This window comes from Microcaecilia unicolor, chromosome 10 (genome assembly GCF_901765095.1).
Source record: "Microcaecilia unicolor chromosome 10, aMicUni1.1, whole genome shotgun sequence".
In the NCBI taxonomy this organism is placed as follows: domain Eukaryota; kingdom Metazoa; phylum Chordata; class Amphibia; order Gymnophiona; family Siphonopidae; genus Microcaecilia; species Microcaecilia unicolor.
In genome coordinates this window covers 13,594,305-13,617,262 of record NC_044040.1, presented here as the reverse complement: position 1 = coordinate 13,617,262, position 22,958 = coordinate 13,594,305, and the positions used below count along the sequence as shown (strand labels likewise).

The 22,958-nt window shown below is 47.8% G+C and overlaps 1 protein-coding gene across 1 annotated transcript in view; it reads left to right on the top strand.

The window, feature by feature from the left end:
* Positions 1–22,958, top strand: part of PLXNA4 (plexin A4) — a 944,413-nt gene that overhangs the window by 750,214 nt on the left and 171,241 nt on the right. The window contains 1 exon segment of the mRNA XM_030216701.1: positions 12,318–12,464. Coding sequence (XP_030072561.1) covers positions 12,318–12,464 — 147 coding nt within the window.

The window sequence follows — 22,958 nt, the reverse complement described above, 5'->3', positions numbered from 1 at the left end:
ATTCCTGGATCAGGTTCTGCAATCTACCTCCCTCCCTCTGGTCCGCTACCCACACTGTAACGTCATCTGCATACGCCACGACCCTTAACTGGTTATTGTCCCCCACCTCCACCCCTTCCAGCCCCTCCGCCCCCCCCTTCTCCAGCCGTCTTATAAAAGGGTCGATGGCGTATGCATACAACAGCGGGCTGAGTGGGCACCCCTGTCGGACCCCTGCCCCTACCTCAAACCCCTGCCCTCTCCACCCGTTAACCAGGGGAAAACACCCCGCATGCCGATAGAGTAGCTGTAATTGCTCTATCCAACCCTTCGGAAACCCATAGCGCTCCAGAATGCTCCATAGGACACCCCACTGCACTCTATCAAACGCTTTTTCCTGGTCGAGTGTTACCAACAGCCTACCATGCCCTCCCACTCTACTGCGTTCTACCCCCTCCCGCACCCACGCTGCAGCTTCCAAGACCCCTCTCCCTTTAACCCCACATGCTTGCGAGGCTGCTAGCAAATCCCCAGACACCTGCCTCATTCTCTGGAATAGCATTCGCGCAAAGATTTTTCGATCCGTATTAAGCAGTGCTATAGGCCGCCAGTTGGCCAGCATCGCCGGGTCCTTCCCCTTACTTAGTAGGATAAGAGCCGCCTCTGTCAAGGAACTAGGCAAGGAACCCTCCAACTGGGCTGCCCCCCATACCCTCACCAGGATCGGCACCAGCTGCTCCTTAAAGGCCTGGTAGAACTCAGTTGTTAGCCCATCCGGCCCCGGCGAGGTCTTCCTGTGGAGCGCCCCGATGGCTTCCTCCACCTCCTGTTCTGTCCACGGGTTCAAGAGGGCCTGAAGCTGGGGTCCCCCGTGACCTATCCCCGGGGTTCCTTCCACATAACACTCCATCTGCTCCATATCAATCTGCTGGGCTGAAAGGAACGCCGCAAAGTGGTCCCTCACTGCCCCCAGAATCCCCTCCTTGGTGTCCTGCAGGACCCCCTGTGCATCCCGCACCCCCTCCATCACCCTGCGCGCCCTCCGCTCCCGGCAGCATGCGAAGGGGTCCGGGCTACACATTTTCCCGAAGTCCCGCTCATACACCAAGGAGGTGTAGCGGTTGTACTGTACCTGCTCCAGGAGTGCTTGGAGATCATGTATTTCTTCCTCCCTCCCCCCTTGTGAAATCAATGTGTCCCTCTTTTTCTTTATTGCCATGCCCAACTTTGTCCTTTCCCTCCCCTCCCTTCTCGCCTGTCTGAGAAAGAATCCCCGCGTTCGTCTTTTCACTGTATCCCACCACTCCCCCAATGACTGAAATGCCCCCTGCACTGACACCTGATCTTCCAAAAACCGGCGGTACTCCTCCCGCACCTGCTCGCTACCTAACCACTTTAAATTTAGTCGCCATAACCCCCTCCCTGGCCTCTGCGCTGCCGCCCCCCCCACCTGAAGGAGGACCATGTGGTGGTCTGAAAAGTCCACGTCCACGGTTCGTGGACCCCCCAGACAAACCCCCTTCTTTACCAGGAATCTATCGATTCTACTTTTACACTGCCCTCGAAAGAACGTGAACCCCTCCTGTTCCTCACAGAAGGCCACATGCGCGTCTACCAGCTCCGCCTCCCGCATGATCCCTGCCAGCCTCACCCCGTCATAGCCCACCTGTACCGATCGTCCCCCACTATCCTTTTTCCGCAATATGGTGTTAAAATCTCCCCCCCAGACTACTTGGCGCGAAGTGTATAGGTAGGGCTTGATCTTTCCAAAGAGGAGCACCCTTTCCTTCTTGCTTTGGGGCCCGTACACATTCACCACCCTCAGTGCTCTATCCTCCCAAATCGCATCCACAACAAGACATCTCCCCACCCCCAGCTCCACCACTCGCTGAATATTCACCCGGTGGGACTTAAATAAGATCCCCACCCCACCATACCTCTCCCCCGCCAACCCCCACACCGAGGGACCCCACTTCCAGGCCCGTCTTGCCCGCCTGATCACCTCAATGGACCGCAGCCGAGTCTCCTGGAGCAGGAAGCAATCTGCTTGGACCCTCGCGAACCAGTCATACGCTAAACCCTGCTTCTTCGGAGAGGCGATGCTGGCCACATTCAGCGTGGCAAATGTCAACACTAAGCCTGCCATCCTCATTGCGAGTCACGGGTCTGCTCACTCCCAACTTCTTTCCTTATCTCCTGGGATACCCCCTTCTTACCCTGAAGCAGGTCCTCTGCTATGCGGTCTACATCATCCCCTGCCAGATCCCCCTCCCCCCCCCGCAGCCGTCCTGTCTGCACCTTACCCCCCCCTCCCCCTTTCTTCCTTCCTTTCTTCTTTGCTCTATCCGGACCCACACCCTGATCCCTCCCTCTCCCCTCTTCACCCCCCCCCCCCTACCTCCTCCTCCGAGTCCTCCACCTCCCCCAAGTCCTCCAAGTCCTCCAGATCCTCCTCTAGCTCCACTCTGTCCCCCCAAGCCTGCACTTGGGCCTTCACCACCTGCCCGGCCCCCTCAGCTTTCCTCTTACTCCCCTTTCCCCTCCCTCCCTCCCTTCCCTCTTCCTCCTCCCTCACCCCTCCCCCTCCCCCCAGAGCCTTCCCGCCCTTCTTCCTACCACCAGTACCCTCCTCCAGTGCTTCCTCATATTTCCGTTTGCCCTCTCCAATCCCCCCTGCCGCCCCCTCTTCCTCCATTAACTCCACCTCTTCTCCTTCCCCCTGTTCTTCCTCCTCCCTCCCAACCTCCCTATCCTCCTCCTCCTCCTCCAACACCTGAAATCTGTTCCCCCCCCTCTTCCCCTGCAGCGACCCCTCCCTGCCCACCCCTACTTTCCCCCCCCTCCGAAACTTCCCTTTCCTCTGTGGCACTTGTACCCACTCCCCCTCTCCCCCCTGCTCCACTCCTGACCCAGCCCCCTGCCGCCCCCCCTCCTGCATCCCCTCCTTCTCCCCCCCTTGCCCCTCCCTGCCTATCACCCCCTGCCCTATCCCCTCCTCCATTACCCCCCCTCCCCGTCCCTTCCCCCACATATCCCACTCGTTATGGGCCGCCCTAGGGCAGTTCCGATATGCATGGCCTAACCCGCCGCAGAGGTTGCACCTGATCGCGGTGCAGTCCTCTGTGGCATGCTGATCCCCGCATCTTCCACACTTTACCACTGGGCATGACATGCTGAAGTGCCTAAACGAACCACATCTGAAGCACTGCCGCGGCTGCCCCTTGTAAAAGCACAGTATCCTGTCACGACCGATAAAGGCAGCCGAAGGAATGTGCTGGACCACATGGCTCTCCTGTCTCAATTTGACCAGGGCTCCCCAACCTCCTGCCCAAACCCTGCTTGGATCCGGTAACTTTGTAAGTGGGGATCTCAGCTCCGCGTACCTCTGTAGCCAGTAGGCTAAATCTGCCCCAGAGATAGACTCATTTCTCACGAGCAGGGTGATCTGCACCAGGTCCGGCTTGCTGACTGGAATGGCCCTGAGGTCCCGCCACTCCCCCTTTCCCCTCACCCCCTCGTACCTTTCCCAGAATATTTCCATCCCCCTCTGGGTCATGAAGCTCAAGTCATATTCTGGGATGTTGATGGGGTGTATACACGCGTAAAAGTCCTCGGGTATAAACCCCATCCCCATCACCAGCCTCAAGACCCGATCCCTGGAGGGCATTGCCCCCTCCCCTATCCATTTGAGCTGTACCACATTTCGCCGCTTAGGCAGCTGTCCACCCCCTGTCCCCGCTCCCCCCCAACCCCTCCCTGGGCCCTCAAAACCACCCGATCTCCCCCCCTCCCTCCTTCCCCCTCCCTGGACTACTGCCGCAAAGGACTTGGACCCCAGCCCCCACCGCCCCCCCTCCACACTTGTTCCAGCCCTTCCCTCTGCCTCCCCCCCCTTCTGTCCCTCTGCCCCTCCCCTCATCCCTCTCCCTTCCTCAATATCCACCGCCCCCTCCCCCTCCCGTTGTCCCCCGTCCCCTTCCCTCTCAGACAAACATCCAGCAACGTCCATAGTCAGTTCTGCGGCTTGGGCTGCCTCCAACTGATTGTCCTGCCCATCACCACTTCCTGGAACGTCCCTGCTCGTCCCTGCCACTGCAGGCTCCAGCCTCTGGGCTAATCGCCTCCTCTCCTCTGTCTCCTGGCGATACTCTGGCACCTGCCCAGTCAGGTCTGCAGCTGGCGATACCAGACTCCCTGCTCGCTCTGCCCCCGAACTCCCTCCAACCTCCGGCACCAGGGGCGAAGCCTCCGGAACTCCGCCGCTCCCCTTGGCTCCTCGCTCCCAGCCGTCCTGCTGGCAGGTCTGCTCCACCACCCGCTGCACATCTGTTAGACTTGCCATGTCCACTTCTGTAGTCAACGAAAGTCTCTCAACAATCGGGTTACTTCCCCCTTGCTTCTGGTGCAGTCCCTCCTGCGTTCTCCCAATGGCTGGCGCTTCCCGGGGGCATGGCTTGTCTGTTCCTGATTCCGCCACAGGCTGGCTGTTAGCACCCCCCGATTTCACCTCTTGTAATGGACAGCTGGTCAAATGAGCTCCCAGCTGCTGCCCGCTCCTATTCCTCTCTCTCCGACCCCTCTCCTGTAAACCGCCAGCTACTCCATGCTCAGGGAAGACCTCCCCTGCTCCCGGACTTCGTGGGCGGGGCTTCTCCAGATGCCATGCTGCTTCGGTTTCCACTTCAGTCATTGCAGACCCGGCCAAAAATACCGGAGTCTGCCTCTGCTGACCCTTTTCCAACAGGGCTTCCTTCACGGCAACTGTCTCTGCTGTTTGCACAACTGCAGGTAAGCCCTCTGAGACTTCGACCACCACCTCTGTAGAAAACAGGCTGCTACCTGCGTCTCCCTCTGCTGCCTCCATTATCTGGAGTTTTGAAAAGTTACTGAGTTCTGTCCTCCCCTCCACAGGTAGGATCTCTACTCCAGCCCCCACCTCAGAGCCATGTCCTGCCGCTGCCTCCTTATTCTCTGGCTGCTGGGTAAGTGCTCTAGACTGTGTTGCCAACTGTCTCATGTATTTTAAAGTGGGGTCACCTCTGAACCCAGACAACTCTTTTGAGTCTAATGCTGCTGAAGACACTGAAGCTTGCTGCAACTGTAGTGTTCCTGAACCCCCAGACTGTGGTATTGAAGCCATCCTTTCTCGGTTAACATAGAGCTCCCTCAAAGGATTCACAGAGCCCTTTTTTAAACAGTTCAACAAGTGTTCTTTTTTCCCCAACAACTTTGATATCCGGGCTTCCTCTTTAACATACATTTGTCTGTGCTCCGCTGGGGCAAATTTACACATAGTTCTTGCCATTTTCAGACGTTTTCCTAGCTCCACTACTTCTTTTTCCACCAGCTTAATTCGTCTTACAATATTTACCACACTACTTGCTGGATCATCAGGGTCATAGCTCACTTCAAGGAACTCCTCATCTGACGATCCACTCTCCTCACTCTCACTCTCAGCTGCCTCCAGCAAAGGCTTCTGGCAAACTTCCATCGCCTCTTCCTTCTCCCTTCCTTGGAAGCGCCCTTCTGGGGCCTGTACTATCTTCCTCCCCCCTCCACTGTCTTCTCGCTTACCTTCCGCAAGCTGGGCCATGGAGGGGGAAATGCTCTGGTGGCCTCCACTGGGCTGCTTCTCCCTTCGGTCCACTGGACTCCTTTCCCTTCTCCCGGTAGTCAAACCAGGGAGAGAGCCACTCCTTTCGGCCTTCTGGTCCCGGGCCCCAGGAGGCCCCATAGCCTGGGACTTTCCTGAGGCCTTCTCCCCAGGGACCCTCCTCATCTTTGGGGAGGGAGCTAGGTCTCACTCCCTTTCCACTGGAAGTCAGCAGAGCTCTCTAAAACACCTCCTTCCTCCTCAGCAGACTGGATGGATCGTACAGGTCTTTTTCTTTCGTCACTTACTATGTTACTATGGTTAAAAGGATTTAATGGGTAGGAATTGCTCCTTCCTAGTTAAATCCCTCTGGACGGCTCTGCCGTTGATATTCAGTAGGGATGGGCAACCCAAACATTTTCAGTTCATTTCATTTCTCCTGTTGTTGGCAGCATTGTTCATTTTGGGCCCCTTTTAGCAAGCTGTGGCAAAAGGGAGCCTGCGCTTGCATCGGCATGGGTTTTTGACGCGAGCCGAGCCTCCTTTTTACCTCAGTGGGTAAAAGTTAGGTCTTTCTTTTTTTTAAGAAATGGCCGTGCGGCAAGTGAAGCACTTGATGTACAGCCAATTGGAGGGGGGGGGGGGGGGGGGAGGTCCTTACTGGCACCCTAGGGATTCATCTCCCTGATTTCTAAAATCAGTATCAGGATGTTCACAGGCAGCTGAAAACAATGGGACTGTGGATAATGCTTGACCTCTATTGTATTTTGGGCACTCACTTGATAGGTCTTTCAGTAACAGCCATAGTTCTTTGGTTTACTCACGCCTTGAGGCAGCTACTTCATAGCAAAACTCTGGCCAAAGTCGGTGTGTTGGACCGATCACCAACAAAAGCAGAAAACAAAAAATATAAAAATAAAAATAAAATATATATATATAAAAACGTCAAAATTTAAAATTAATCATAAAATATGTATTTAAAAGATGAATCCATCAAAATCAAAAAATTACATAAAAAGGACGACACTTTGGATGTAAAAATGAAGAATCAACTTTATTAGCCGTACGGCCGAAACACAGCTGTGTCGAGTCCCTTTCTCCCTGCTACAGTCTGGCTAATAAAGTTGATTCTTCATTTTTACATCCAAAGTGTCGTCTTTTTTATGTAATTTTTTGATTTTGATGGATTCATCTTTTAAATACATATTTTATGATTAATTTTAAATTTTGACATTTTATATATATATATATATATATTTTTTTTTTTTTAAATATTTTTTGTTTTTTGCTTTTGTTGGTCATCTTCGCTGTTTTGTTTCTTGTTGATTTCCTTGCGAAGACTGGTTTCTTCTGTTTTTTGTACTACCTTGGACTGATCACCTACACGTTGTTTCCTACCTGCACTTGGAAGTTGAATTCAGTTAAGATATCTTTTCACTTCTTGTTTTTGGATCCACAGTCAGTTCTGTGAAGTTTTAGCATTTGGCATCAAAGAATTTAAGGGTTTTTTTGCCAATGATGAGAAGGAACCCATTGACTTTTTCCAACCTTTGTTATTGAAAGCAATTATTCGGGTTGGAGGTTGGGTCGGTTTCAGAGGCTTTTTCCCTTTTTTACTTTTAAAACTTAATGCACTTCACAGAACTTTAGTTTCTTTAAATTACTATTTTGCCATCATTTCAGAGAGATTATTGTGTCGTACTGTATGTAGTACTCTCTTTTCCTTTGTTGGGATATATTGCATGTGCAGATATGTACATGCAGTTGCCCTGTATGCTCAGCGCAAGGCTGCCCTGGGAGTCTCAGCATGTTTATGAGTGTGCCTGTGTAATTGTTGTTTCCGGTTTACTGCTGTGTGTCACAGTTGTAGTCTGCTTTGGCCAAAGAAAGCATGGAGAAAAATACTTCAAGTTTACCTGCTTGATTAGCATGTGGTTATATGCACACAGGATTGGCCGAGCAATGCACCAAAGGCTTGAGCGTGGATTTAACTCGCGTGGCATAAATTTCCGCAAATCATATTCATCTCTTCAACAAAGCCTACAAAAGTCACCCTCAATGAAACAAATCATTCCTTAAACCACCCAAGTACACCAAAAAAACACTTCTCACACGACCTTACCTAACACCTTCCATCTAAATCCTCTTTCACCTGTGCTTATGATCGACTGTTTTTAAATCATGTAACGACGTTATCATATCTATACTCTGTAAGCCACATTGAGCCTGCAAAAAGGTGGGGAAATGTGGGGTACAAATACAATAAATAAATAAATAAATAAATAAATAAATAAATTATATATTAGACAGGTCATTGAGAATTCCACGTTGGCGCAATAAAGGAAGAGTTGATTTTGCCGCTAGAATAATGCAAAGAATTTTTTTGCCAAAGTTCTGAAAAATAGGAACAGTCGCTGAAGTGGATATGTTGGGAAGGAAAGTGGTTTGGCCCATAAAATAAAGTTCAGCGTGTGTTATTAAGCGGCAATTATTGTGCGCTCATCTCCCGCAAAGTGAGCCAAACAGAAAAACACCACTTGTCCTCATATACCGTCTACTATTCACGGCACTTTTTCTGCACTGTCTTGCTTTCTGGCATCACTGCTTTCCAGCCTTCCTATTTCTCTCTTTTTTTTTTTGTCTTATTGTAATTTATTATTACAGCATTATTTAAAATGACAAATTAGTGGTTGGGGCAGTGTTACTTTTGCTCATAACTGTTTCCTGACTAAAAATATGTATTAATGAGTCAATTCCTCAAAAAAACCCTAAAAACAATGATTTACTTGAACAGACAGACACTGCTAAGCAAAAATGCCGGTTAACGAGCACATCTGCTATAACTTTTATAACTGCGGAGATTAATAAGCACCACAGTTTCTTCAAGACATTATTATTATTATTTGCTGCATTTGTATCCCACATTTCCCCACCTATTTGCAGGCTCAGTGTGGCTTACAATATGTTACAACGACAATCACATTAATAGGATAAGAATTTCAGGATATAGATACAGATAAGGTGCATAAGAATATCATGGCAATCATATTAACGGAATAAGAGTTTCAGAATTGTTACAAATAAGGTTCATAAGAATATCCTGTAGGATTAGGGTGGATAATAGATAAAACATTACATAGTGATATCAGGACAAGATAAAAACCCATCTATTCAAACAAGCCTACCCCAAAGACCCAGATTAATCTCATGAACCCATCTACCTTACATATACTGAAGAGAAAACGACATTGACCCAGAATCTATCTCCCACCTTACCCTCCTCTATCACCTGTCTCTACCTACCTACCCATCCATCCTTCTATTATGTTATACTTAATTTCCTACTTTACATAACAAAATTCTGTGTTACCTATCAAACATATAAACGGCGAGTGACCGTACTCACTCGCAAATGCGCAGTAGAGACTTCCCTCTCTGCCCTGCCCCCGATTCAATACGTGATGATGGGGGCGGGACAGAGAGGGAAGTCTCTACTGGCATGCTGCAGACGTTGGAACCGCTCCCCCCTCCCTCGGAGTCGCCGCCGCCCCTCCATCTGGCCCGAGCACTGTGAACTTACATCACCCCGCAGCAGCAGGCACATCAGCAAAGCTGCCGTCGGGCTTCCTTCTCTGCCTTTGTCCCGCCCTCACCGACGTTACGTCACACGAGGGCGGGACACAGGCAGAGAAGGAAACCCGCCCCGACGGCAGCTTTGCTGATGTGCCTGCTGCTGCGTGGTGATGTAAGTTCACAGTGCTGCTCGGGCCAGGTGGAGGGGCTGCGGCGACTCCGGGGGGGGAGGGGCTCGGAAACCCCCCCATTCCAAAAGTAGCCTGTTTTCACGGGCTCAACGGCTAGTTACTATGTAAGCCACATTGAGCTTGCTTTTAGTGGGAAAGTGCGGGATACAAATATAATAAATAAATAAATAATATTCAGTAATGAGGATGTAATTAAAATAAACAAATTAAGAAAGTTCCCAGTGGCGTAGGAAGGGGGGACGGTGGGGCGGTCCGCCCCGGGTGCACGCCGCTGGGGGGGTGTCTGCTCCGCTGGTTCCCGACGCAGCTCCCAGCAACGTGCAGTCGGGGCGGATCGGCCCGCACCGCTTTCCGATGTAAGTACGCGCTCCGGGGAGAGGGGTGCGCCAGGGTCGCTTTACTCATACTACCCCTCTCCTCAAGTCGCTTCACTGGCTCCCTATCCGTTTTCGCATCCTGTTCAAACTTCTTCTACTAAGCTATAAATGTACTCACTCTGCTGCTCCCCAGTATCTCTCCACACTCGTCCTTCCCTACACCCCTTCCCGTGCACTCCGCTCCATGGATAAATCCTTCTTATCTGTTCCCTTCTCCACTACTGCCAACTCCAGACTTCGCGCCTTCTGTCTCGCTGCACCCTACGCCTGGAATAAACTTCCTGAGCCCCTACGTCTTGCCCCATCCTTGGCCACCTTTAAATCTAGACTGAAAGCCCACCTCTTTAACATTGCTTTTGACTCGTAACCACTCGCCTCCACCTACCCTCCTCTCCTCCTTCCTGTACACATTAATTGATTTGATTTGCTTACTTTATTTATTTTTTGTCTATTATATTGTAAGCTCTTTGAGCAGGGACTGTCTTTCTTCTATGTTTGTGCAGCGCTGCGGATGCCTTGTAGCGCTATAGAAATGCTAAATAGTAGTAGTAGTAGTAGGAGGAGGGTGCGCCGTACTGCACCCGGGGGGGGGGGGGGGTGTGTGCAGCGGCGACCCGTCCCGGGTGTTAGCTGCCCTCGCTACGGCACTGAAAGTTCCATAATAGTTGTATCTGGTGTAGTTTAGGAGTCAGTATGTTATGGGGGATCCTTATTTTACGTCTTTTTGACAAGTAAGTCTTCAGTAATTTCCGGAAGGTTGTCACACGAGGGCGGGACACAGGCAGAGAAGGAAACCCGCCCCGACGGGTCAAATCATGTGTTGTTTTTATGGTGATCGGTAACACTGTTATTGCAAAAACAAATGCGCATGCATATAGTCATCCCTCCCATTAACAGCATGATTTGTCTGCATATTATATTTCCATCGTATTTGTTTGTTGCGTGCGGCAAAATATTTTCTTGTTAGTCTCTTACTACGGTCGTTATTCTTCTGCAGCTGTACCACAAACATTCTGCATCTGGCGCTGAGTGTGCCCGGTCTCTTTCACAGGGGGGGGGGGTGAGAAGAGGGGTTGACAACAGACTGTGCAATAAACATTTATTCTGGGGAAAACTTAGAGGGTCTTTTACTAAGGCGTGGTCACGTTTTTGTCGCGCACTAAAATTGTGGGTGCGCTAAACGTTAGAGACACCAACGCATTCCTATGGGCGTCTCTAACATTTAGCGTGCCCACAATGTTAGCGTTCGCTAAAAACGTGAGCGCGCCTTAGTAAAAGACGCCTCAAAAGAGCTGGAGGGACAAATTTCATTTTCTGGGATGAGGAATTTGATCACTTTATCTTAGATAAGGAGTATCTAGAAGGAGAGAAGAGGGGATAATATATGTTGTACTCTGGATGGCGGTTGGCTTAGCAGAGTTTAAAAAGGGGTTAGACGGTTTCCTAAAGGACAAGTCCATAAACCACTACTAAATGGACTTGGGAAAAATCCACAATTCTGGGAATAACATGTATAGAATGTTTGTACGTTTGGGAAGCTTGCCAGGTGCCCTTGGTCTGGATTGGCCGCTGTCGTGGACAGGATGCTGGGCTCGATGGACCCTTGGTCTTTTCCCAGTGTGGCATTACTTATGTACTTATGATCTTAGGCAATGTATTTTGCTTGCCTTAGCTTTGAAATCACCTCTGCTGACTGATGCCTAGTAGAGGTCCTACATCAGACTTTTGCTCTCTGTCTATTCGGTGTGGAAGAGTATGATACAGATTTTGGTCTTTGAGGCCCCAGAAAGGAGAAAAGAATCCATGGTCAGAGCATTAGATTGAAATTCAGGAAAAATCATGGCATATAAGCCTAAGACGCCTGTCCGTTACTTTACTCTCTGAGGAATCTTGGGCAAATCACCTTGTCTGCATTAACCTCCAGGATTTAGTAGGGGAAAAAAGTCATTTATCATATTCTGTCTTTCCCCTTATAAGGTTAACTTTTTAAACTGATAGTTAATGAGTTCAAAATGTATTTTTGCTTGTTTTTATTATTTTTTTAAAAAGAGTAAAAAAAAACTAAGGGGTCCTTTTACTAAGGTGCGCTGAAAAATGGCCTTAGGCGCAGGTTTTGGGCGCGCACAGATCCACTTTTCAGAGCGCCTGCAAAAAATGCCTTTTAAACATTTTTGCCGAAAATGGACGTGTGGCAAAATCAAAATTGGCGTGCGTCCATTTGGGGTCTGAGACCTTACCGCCAGCCATTGACCTAGCGGTAAAGTCTCACGCGGTAACCGGGCGGTAGTGACCTACACGCATCAAATGCCACTTGGCGTGTGTCTGAAAATAAAAATTATTTTTCGGACGCAGGTATTGGACACGCACCAAAAATGAAATTACCGCAAATGCCACGCGGTAGCCAGGCAGTAACTCTATTTTGGGGCACATTGGGCACGCGTAGACGCTTACGTGGCTTACTAAAAAGGCCCCTTAACATCCATGTATTAACTCAAAAGCATTGCTCTAGCAGGGTGGAATGGGTGAGGACTAGTTATTTAAAGCCAATGGATGTCTGTCAAGGCTTAGTCCTATTTTTTTCTTTAATTTCTGCTGGTTACACAGGGCAAGAACCTGACCCCTCCAGTGGCTGGCGGCAATGTGAAACTGAACTATACAGTACTGATTGGTGAGAAGCCGTGTACCGTCACCGTGTCGGATGTCCAGCTGCTCTGTGAGTCTCCCAACCTCACTGGGCGACATAAAGTGCTGGTAAGTGGGTTGGACCCTGTAGGGTCCCACTGTCTGTAACAGTTCTAGGTTTGGGGTCTTCCCAAGTGAACTCAACACAGAGGGATGGGGCAGGGGAGAAGGGTCATCATATGTATTTGGTGGATTCAGTTTTGAAATCTTCTCCCCTCCCTAGGTAGTACGAACATGAGTCACTAACATTTCAATCACTTGAATGTTCTATAAAAGTCATAAATGTGTGGAAATATTGAGGTAACCCAAGAAGACAGGAGGAGGCCTCCATGGAGAGTCAAAGCAAAACAGCAAACGTAGAGGCTGACAAATGCGCAAACCAACAGGGAGATAATATAAAAAACCAGTTTATTCAGAATATTCACATCAAGGACCTGACACGATCCGTGTTTCAGCGCCAAAGCACCTGCCTCAGGGGTCACAATCAACTTTCTCTGAGAAGAAGCTGATTGGCTTGAATGATTCCTTTATGTATGCAAGTTAATCCACAGAGAGAACAAAAGAACAGCCAACCGATCAGCAAACACCATGTGGATTAACTTGTTTTTACATTATGTTGCAATGGCGATAACCATTAACGGAATGATAAGTACAGAGAAGAGTTACATTTAAAGGTACATAAGAATATCAAGCAAATTAGATGTTAAAGATAAAATATCAAGTGAATTAGGAGTAAATAAATAATTAATTCATAAGAGCAAGGACAAGGTAAAACGTTCAATAATGTCAATGTAATTAAAGTAACCAGGTTAAAGGAATGAATGTTGATTTGTTCTGGTGCTTTTTTGATGTCAAGTCTTTTATGAAGGATTCTTGTTATAAGTCTCTTTGAATAAGTTTGTCTTTAGTAACTTCCGGAAGGTTAGTAGATCATGCGTTGTCTTTATGTTCCTTCGTTACCCTCAGATGTATGCCGTCCAGCCCCGTCGCTTTGTGCATCTTTAGTTTACCCAGCTCCTCATGAACACAATCCTCTGAAAATTGTTCAGGGACGCCCACTCCTCCTTTCCTGTTTGTGTTTGTCCTGCTCCCGACCCTTCAGCTATGAACACAGAGAAGAAACAATTGTTAAGCAATTTTGCCTTATCTTTATCAGCTTCTACAGATTCCTCCCCAGTTTAGTAGCAATTGTGCATGCTGAAATTTGCGTGCCATATATAGAATCTGTCCATTACTATCTGTGACCAGCATTGGCAGGGCCGGCTCAAGGGATTGTGGTGCCCTGAGCCAACTTCCTTTTGTGGCCACCTCCCCCCCCCCCCCCCCCCCTCCAAGGCATCGCTTCCAGCTACCCCCTCTCCTCCCTCCCATGGGTTTAGCAACTCTCCTTTCCTTGGGCGAGCTCCCCCCCCCCCCCACAGTCCAGTCTCTCTTTCCTCCCGCTCATCGTCCTCCCCCCAGATCTGGCACTGCTCCCTCACTTCTTTCACTTACCCACAGTCCTGTAAAGTTTAATTTGGTTGCCAGCAACAGCAGCATGATAGGCTGCCTCCAGCCAGTCCTTGGGTCTTCCTCCTGCCTCCTCTGATGCCATTTCCTGTGAGTGAGTTGCAGCAGAGGGAAGACCTAGGGGGTGCCTGAAGGCAGCCTGTCATTCTGCTGCTGTTGCTGCCAGCCACTGATGTAAACTTTATAGGACCACGGCGGGGGAGTGAGGGAGCAGTGCCGGACCCACAGGGAAGGGGAAGAGAGAAGGGGGGAGACTGGACTGGGGGAAGGTGTTGGGGGAAGAAAGGTTTTAACCTGTAGGCCACGGGAGGTCAGAGGCTGAGTATTTTGGTGCCCCTAATCACTGGTGCCCTGAGCCACAGCCTCACCTGGTCCAGTGGTTAAGTCGGCCCTGAGTATTGGGTGCTGGCCACGGTGGTTTTCCGTGGATTTGCTGGCAATCACAGTGAGTCCTACAGTAAGAACATTTTACTTGCAAGATTTTTATCAAATCTTGAGCGTATTCTCACCCCCTGTATTATTGATTAAAAATATATTGCTCCTTAAAAATACAAAATTGATCACAGATCTGGTTAAGATGACATTTTAAGAGCAGCATTTCAGCCACTGTGACTGAAACAGCATTTCCTTCAAACGTTCTCGAGCTGGTGAATACCCTTATTATATGGTATCTAAACAACTGTAAGGCATGAAATTAATTTCCAGATTAAGCATTTTTCATTCCCACGTCGTCTTGGTTTGCTCTGGATAAGGCGCCCTTGGGTTGCCCTTTAACCCTTGCTGAGCCGTCTCCAAGGGCTTCACCTGCAGCTTGAACTCCTTAAGATGCAGTATCAGAAAGCAAAAGTATTTGAGCGTGAGCGTGTCCGGTCATTAAGCTCAGTTTTTGTGTGTAGAGCTTCCACGTTCCTGGCTGCGCTGCCTAGAGACTGTGAAGGATACTTGCAAACCTCATTTTCTGCATTTCTACCTCCTTAATTTTACTGCAATTAATGAATACACGAATTAAATGCTTTGCTAGTAGCAAAGTCGCAGAGAGCATAATTTTCTGAACTATTAACATGGGCAAATAGTGATTTACATATGTAAATTAGCTATTTGAAAATAGGTTTTAAAGTCAGCACGTGAAGGGCAGTTTTATAACGAGTATGCACCTGTAGTTACATGCACCAAGTGCTGAGATCATTCTGCTTTATTAATGACCCGACACGGGCTGTGTTTCGGTGTGGCTAATCCTGCTTCTGGGTCGATTCCACCAAGCAACACTGGGTGCATGAGTGGTTGCTTAAAATGTAGTAGCTCAATACAGTGATAGTCTGCTCTGGTGAAACAGAACTGAAGGACTAGAGCGGAGCAGAATGCCAAAAAATTGCACCATTTCATGGTGTTTCGCTCTATTTCACCAGAGCGGACTATCGCTCTATTGAGCAACTACATTTTGAGCTGCGGTAAGAATCCAAATTAGTGTCAACACCAATAATTGATTAACAGCTCCTTAACTAACTAATTCCATGCACATCTACCCTGCACTGCCCTGGAGAAGTGGCCTAACGGTTAGTGCAGCGGGCCATGATCCTGGTGACCTGGGTTCAATTCCCACTGCAGCTCCTTGTGACCTTGAGCAAGTCACTTAACTGTCCATTGCCCCAGGTACATAGATTGTGAGAAAGTACCTGCGTATGATGTGTACGACGCTGCGTACACCTAGTAGTGCATGGGAGGAGTAGCCTAGTGGTTAGTGCAGTGGGGGAACTGGGTTCAATTCCCACTGCATCTCCTGGTGACCTTGAGTGAGGCACTTAACCCTTCCTCCAGTGGAGGAGTAGCCTAGTGGTTAGTGCAGTGGACTTTGATCCGGGGGGAAATGAGTTCAATTCCCACTGCAGCTCCTTGTGACTCTGGGCAAGTCACTTAACCCTCCATTGCCCCTGGTACAAAATAAGTACCTGAATATATGTAAACCGCTTTGAATGTAGTTGCAAAAACCTCAGAAAGGCGGTATATCAAGTCCCATTTCCCTTTCCCTATTTGAGATTCTAGATGGAATGTTGTTATTCCACTAGCAACATTCCAAGTCAAAGCCTGCCCTTGCAGATCAGCAACGTGGCTGCGCAGGCTTCTGTTTCTGTGAGTCTGACGTCCTGCACGTATGTGCAGGACGTCAGACTCACAGAACCAGAAGCCTGTGCGGCCGCATTGCTGATCTGCAAGGGCAGGCTTCTACATGGAATGTCGCTAGTGGAGGAGTAGCCTAGTGGTTAGTGCAGTGGACTTTGATCCTGGGGAACTGAGTTTGATTCCCACTGCAGCTCCTTTTGACTCTGGGCAAGTCACTTAACCCTCCATTGCCCCATGTAAGCCGCATTGAGCCTGCCATGAGTGGGAAAGCGCGGGGTAAAATAAGGGCTACTATATGGTGTACAGTTGGGGGTGGAATAGCAACATTCCATGTAGAATCTCCAACAGTAGCAACATTCCATGTAGAATCTCCAATAGTATCTATTTTATTTTTGTTACATTTGTACCCTGCGCTTTCCCACTCATGGCAGGCTCAATGCGGCTTACATGGGGGCAATGGAGGGTTAAGTAACAGAGTGAGAGTTACCTAATGAAAGAGGTGCTATGCCACATTTTAGCAGCATTATTGACTGCAGTTACAGTGGTTTATATCTGAGGGTACTCTACACACAAAAATTATATATTATATTGGTGGAATATTGGTGAAATACTGGTGAAACAACTGTTTGTTAAAGCACTTTTTTGAAGTAGGTGGCTTTTGAGTCCTGGTTTGTGTATACAAGCAGTTGAATGTTACCAGAGACATTGATATTGTGAATTCGTTTTCTGCTAGTGGAATAGCAACATTCCATGTAGAATCTCCAATAGTAGCAACATTCCATGTAGAATCTCCAATAGTAGCAACATTCCATGTAGAATCTCCAATGGTAGCAACATTCCATGTAGAATCTCCAATAGTATCTATTTTATTTTTGTTACATTTGTACCCTGCGCTTTCCCACTCATGGCAGGCTCAATGCGGCTTACATGGGGCAATGGAGGGTTAAGTGACTTGCCCAGAGTCACAAGGAGCTGCCTGTGCCTGAAGTGGGAACCGAACTCAGTTCCTCAGTTCCCCAGGACCAAAGTCCCCCACCCTAACCACTAGGCCACTCCTCCACCATTTGTGCGCAGAGATGCTGGTACAGAATTGGCACTCGTCCTCTCCACTGCGGCACCCAACATGGGGCATCCAGTTATAGAACTGCCCCTTTTGTTTTTACCATGCATAATTTTAACTACACTTAGGTGAAGCATTCCCAGTTGAGTTGTGGCGGCAAAAAGAGAACGGACCGCTTGCCTGTTCACTTTTTGGGACTGGTTGAGTTTTGGGCAGGATCAGAAAATAACATGCGCTGATTGAACCTTTGGGTTTACTTGCTTTATATTCTGAATAAAATCTTCCTGCAGAAAAAGAGGTGAAAATATGCATAGGGACTTCGTACCCATAGCAGGTTTTCAAAGCTTAAGCACCAATTTTAATGAGAAAAACATCAAGGAATCTTTCACGTGCTCATCTTCCAATGTGGTATATATCATTCAGTGTAAAAAATGCAACAAAGGCTTCTACATTAGAGAAACAAGGCAGATGCTAAAGAAGAGATTTAATTTACATAGACACCATATGAGAAATGCCAGTACCAATAAAGATGTCACACCTGTGGGGCAGCACTTTACAAAACCAGAACACTGTACCAGTGAGAATCCTGAAAGGAAACTTTAAAACAATACAGGAACGTAAGACCTTTGAAGTCAGAATGATTAAATATTTTGATACCCACCAGACAGGACTTAACAAAGATCTGGGTTTTTTAGCCCATTATAATCCATAAAATTGTACTGCTTTGTCACCCTCCTGTCTCCATGCATATCTCCCTGTCCCTCATCCACCCGACTCTTCCTGTGTCTCACCTATCCACCCCATCCTGTTAGACTGTCACTACATAGTAACATAGTAGATGACGGCAGAAAAAGACCTGCACGGTCCATCCAGTCTGCCCAACAAGACAACTCATGTGTGCTACTTTTGTGTATACCCTACTTTGATTTGTACCTGTGCTCTTCAGGGCACAGACCGTATAAGTCTGCCCAGCACTAGCCCCGCCTCCCAACCACCGGCTCTGGCATAGACCGTATAAGTCTGCCCAGCGCTATCCCTGCCTCCCAACCTCCAGTCCCGCCTCCCACCACTGGCTCTGGCACAGACCGTATAAGTCTGCCTAGCGCTATCCCTGCCTCCCAACCTCCAGTCCCGCCTCCCACCACTGGCTCTGGCACAGACCGTATAAGTCTGCCCCGCACTATCCCCGCCTCCCAACCTCCAGCCCCACCTCCCACTACCGGCTCTGCTATCCAATCTCGGTTAAGCTCCTGAGGATCCTTTCCTTCTGAACAGGATTCCTTTATGTTTATCCCACGCATGTTTGAATTCCGTTACCGTTTTCCTCTCCACCACCTCCCGCGGGAGGGCATTCCAAGCATCCACCACTCTCTCCGTGAAGAAATACTTCCTGGAATGCTTTGATGTTTCACTTCTATATACTGTCATGTACCAGCATTTACTTATTTCCGATCTGACGAAGAAGGGCAACCTTCGAAAGCTAATCAAGAAATGTATTAAGTTATGTCCAATAAAAAGGTATCATCTTATTCCCTTTTCCATGTTTTATTTTGTTTTATTTCTATTGATTACCTTAATGAGAAAAAAAAAGCAGTGTTCATCAATACTGCAGACTTTGTCAAAATGACTATTTTGTTTTGGCAAAACACAGGGTTTACTATAATTTACAAAGATATATTTATAAACATTACATTAGAAATGGAATTACCACCTAGGCTGTGCGATCAGAAAGCTTTATGTGTCTCTTGAGTACCGAGGGTATTGGCTTTCAGTTTTGTGGCTTTTACTAAAACATGCAGACCATTCAAGGATGAAGGCAAACCAAGCAACCGTCTTGAGTTTCTAGGAAAATTATACCAGTCCCAGATATTCTAGTAGGAATTGTAATAGATCTGAAAATCCAAAATCTGTCTTGGCTTTTCTGAGTACATAAAGCAAATCTGAAAAATCCTGCCAGAGTGCATGTTCAAGTTTGAAATTCATCTGAATTTGCATGCCTAAATCAAAAATCTGCAAATCTGGCCACCTTCTGGAAATTAACTTAGTAGGTGCAAAATTAAGCTCATTAGCTAGTTAGCTAACCAGGTGGTGGGCTGAATATTGGAATTTATTTTGCAACTCCACTTCTGTGACAACGTCCTTCCGAGAGCATTCCTGCGCACTCAGTCCTCCCCCCCCCCCACCTCCCAGAACAGCTCTCTCCTCAAGAGCTTCCCACACAGAAGGGACTCCAAAGCTTTCCCCCTTCCGAAAGCCCTCTACCCATCATTCTGTAGGATCTCTGGGCCTAAGTCAGAGGTTCCCTGGTGGTTTAGGGGTCACATGGGCAGGAGCCATCCTCAGTCACTCTTGCCAACTCCAGATGCAAAATGGCAGCCATGATCTCTACAGAAACCTAGCAATAGCACCACGAGACTATTGCTAAAAGACAAAGCCATCGTTTTGTATCCTGAGCTGGCAGGAGCATGAGCGATTGGGAATTTCTGCTGCTCGTACAATCCTAGTCCACCAGGGAACCCCTGATATAGGTCAGGGGGGCCCTACAGGTGGGTGCTAGGGGACCTATTGGAGGTCTTTGCTGGGGGATTTGGGAGGAGAGATGCTCAGGAGGTGGATTTGCAAAAATAATTCAACCCGCCACCTGGTTAAGGTAATTGGGTATCGGGCTGACCATTGCACCTACCTGGGAAGTGGCCAGAGCCCTATAATCAATGCTGGTTCACAGATAGATACCAACACTGATTATTGGGGCTGGATTTAGACTGTGCACCATGGGCTTAACATTGGGGTGATCGTCTTTACTGTATAAGAAAGGTATTCCCAGTTCCACTGCCACTTTGTTGACTGTGTAGTTTTTTTCTGCGTCTGATGAAGTAAACTCTTTCTTCAGTAGGAGGTTAGGGATAAATATTAGTACATTTTTGGATTGGCTGTCTATTAGCTGTTGATCCATTAATTGCTCTCCTAAAGGGCACGTCACAATGTGTTTAGTAAATGGCTGAGACCTGTGACAGCGGTGCATCCATCCAGGTATTCATCTGCTTCTCAGCTGAGAGAGATTAACTCTGACTCCTCAGTGGAAGAACGAACAGCTGCCAGCACATTCCCCATGGTTTCCACGTCTGGCTTCCATCCTCCCCTGGTTCATGGGGGACGATAACTGACCCACTTCGGGATGGCTCGGGAGCGTAAAGCTTTTCTTTTCAATGGTCTTTGTACCTTCTTGCATATTTTCACCAGACTGACAAAGCCCAGTGAGTGGTCTGAAGCCCTCTGCCAATGTTCCTTTTTCTCCAGATGCAAAGAGTTAGTTTAAGTGGTACCAGATTGTGTGCCTGTGAAGTGAGTTTGTCATGTTTTCCCTTTGGATTTTATGCTGAGAAGGCATGTCAAAGCCTATTATTTAAGAACCATCGCTGCAAAGAAAGAACAGAGGACACCACATTGGCATTAAAGCAGTTTGGTTATGTTTCCAAATACTTCTGTACATTGTAGGAATATTAATAAAGGAACAGCTGTCAATCATCAAACGATGGAATCCTAAATCCTCATCAATGATCGTGTCTTGAAGTGAGTTTTTTTTTTATATGTCAAATGAAACGTCTGCATTTTATAAACTGGTATCGCTCACAAAAAGGATCCATGTAAACATGAACCAGTCTGATATTCAAAGCACTTGTCCAGGGATAAGTACATTGATATTCAGCACCATTATCTGTATAATGCCTCTGAAAATCAATGAAGACAGCTCCAATGCTATCTGGATTGTGCCAGGGCGATTGGGAAGAATGAGAGCAGAGCAGGAGTTATCAGGATTGTTATCCTAAGCTGTCCAGATAGCAGTGCTGAAACTCATCATGCACCAGATATTACCAGGGGTTGGTGGTTACTTGCTTTGTCTGTTTGTCTCAACTCTGTCTCTGTACAGTGCCGTGTGTACATGGAGGGGCATAATCGAACGGGGCGCCCAAGTTTTCCTGAGGGTGTCTTCACAGGACGTCCCCGCGAAGGGGCGGGGAAACCTGTATTATCGAAACAAAATGGGTGGCCATCTTTCGTTTCGATAATATGGTTGGGGACGCCTAAATCTACACATTTAGGTCGACCTTAGAAATGGTCGTCCCTAGAGATGGTCGTCCCCAATTTTCGGCGATAATGGAAACCGAGCATGCCCATCTCAGAAATGACCAAATCCAAGCCCTTTGGTTGTGGGAGGAGCCTGCATTCGTAGTGCACTAGTCCCCTTGACATGCCAGGACACCAACCGGGCACCCTAGAGGGCACTGCAGTGGACTTCAGAAAAAGCTCCCAGTTGCATAGCTCCCTTACTGTGTGTGCTGAGCCCCACAATACCCTCCCCCAAACCCACTCCCCACAACTGTACGCCACTACCATAGCCCTTACGGATGAAGGGGGGACCTAGATGTGGGAACAGTGGGTTTGTGGTGGGTTTTGGAGGGCTCACATTTACCACCACAAGTTTAACAGGTGGGGGGGGATGGGCCTGGGTCCGCCTGCCTGAAGTGCACTGCAGTACCCACTAAAACGTCTTCAGGGACCTGCATACTGCTGTCATGGAGCTGGGTATGATATTTGAGGCTGGCATAGAGGCTGGAAAAAATATTTTAAATTTCTTTTTAGAGTGGGAGGGTGTTAGTGACCACTGGGGGAGTAGGGGGAGGTCATCCTCGATTCCCTCCGGTGGTCATCTGGTCTTTTAAGGCACATTTTTCTGGTTTGGTCGTAAAAAAAAAAAGGACCAAATAAAGTCATCCAAGTGTTCGTCAGGGACGCCCTTCTTTTTTCCATTATTGGCCGAGGACGCCCATGTGTTAAGCACGCCCCAGTCCCACCTTTGCTACTCTTCCGACACACCCCTGGGAACTTTGGTCGTCCCCACAACGGAAAGAAGTTGAGGGCGCCCAAAATTGGCTTTCGATTACGCCGATTTGGGCGACCCTGGGAGAAGGACGCCCATCTCCCAATTTGTGTTGAAAGATGGGCGCCCTTCTCTTTCAAGAATGAGCCCACTAGTCACACTATAAAAGTATTTATTTGTAGTATTTTGTAGAAAGGCGAGTGCAGCTTGAAACATTTGGCAGATACCCAGACTACAATGGAAATCATTCCCTGATGCAAACAAGATTGTCAAAAGATTGGCACCTGTTGATTTATGACAGTCCCTTAAATTTACTGAAATGTAAGAGTCTGGACGGGAGATTTCAAAACCCAACTGAAGGTCCTATTATTTCATACAATGGGTAGAGACTTAAATCATTTGGAGCAACAGAATGCCTTGAGTTCCAAGAGACAGTCTTCTCTTGTCATGAGCAGTATTAGGGTGTACCAGGGAGATGCCCTTTCTTGGTATAAGTTATGTACAATACCAGAAAGGAGGTCAAAGGCTTGGTAGCATAATGCCAACTGAGTTTTTCACTCACTTTGGAAGCTAAAGAGATTGAGACCATTTTTCTCTAAATCTGTCTTTTGTACTTTGGTTCAATCCTTTGTCCTCACCAAATTCGACTATTGCAATTCCATCTATGCTGCTTGTCTTATATGTAGATCTCCTTGCTTCGCCAAAGCCACTCCTCTTTTAAATGAGCTACATTGGTTACCAATAAGAGATAGAATATCTTTCAAATTAAGCATTTTCATTCACCAAATCCTGGTTGGTCAAGCCCCATCATATATGAATAAACATGTTATTTATAGGTGATATATTAAATAAAATAGGAATGTGAGCCCATTGTCAGTTTCCTGTAATCAACCACAAATGGCCTATGACAGTGGTTCTCTGGGCAAACCTAGCTAGTTAGGTTTTCAGGATACCCACAATTAGTATGCATAAGATAGATTTGCATACATTTATCTCA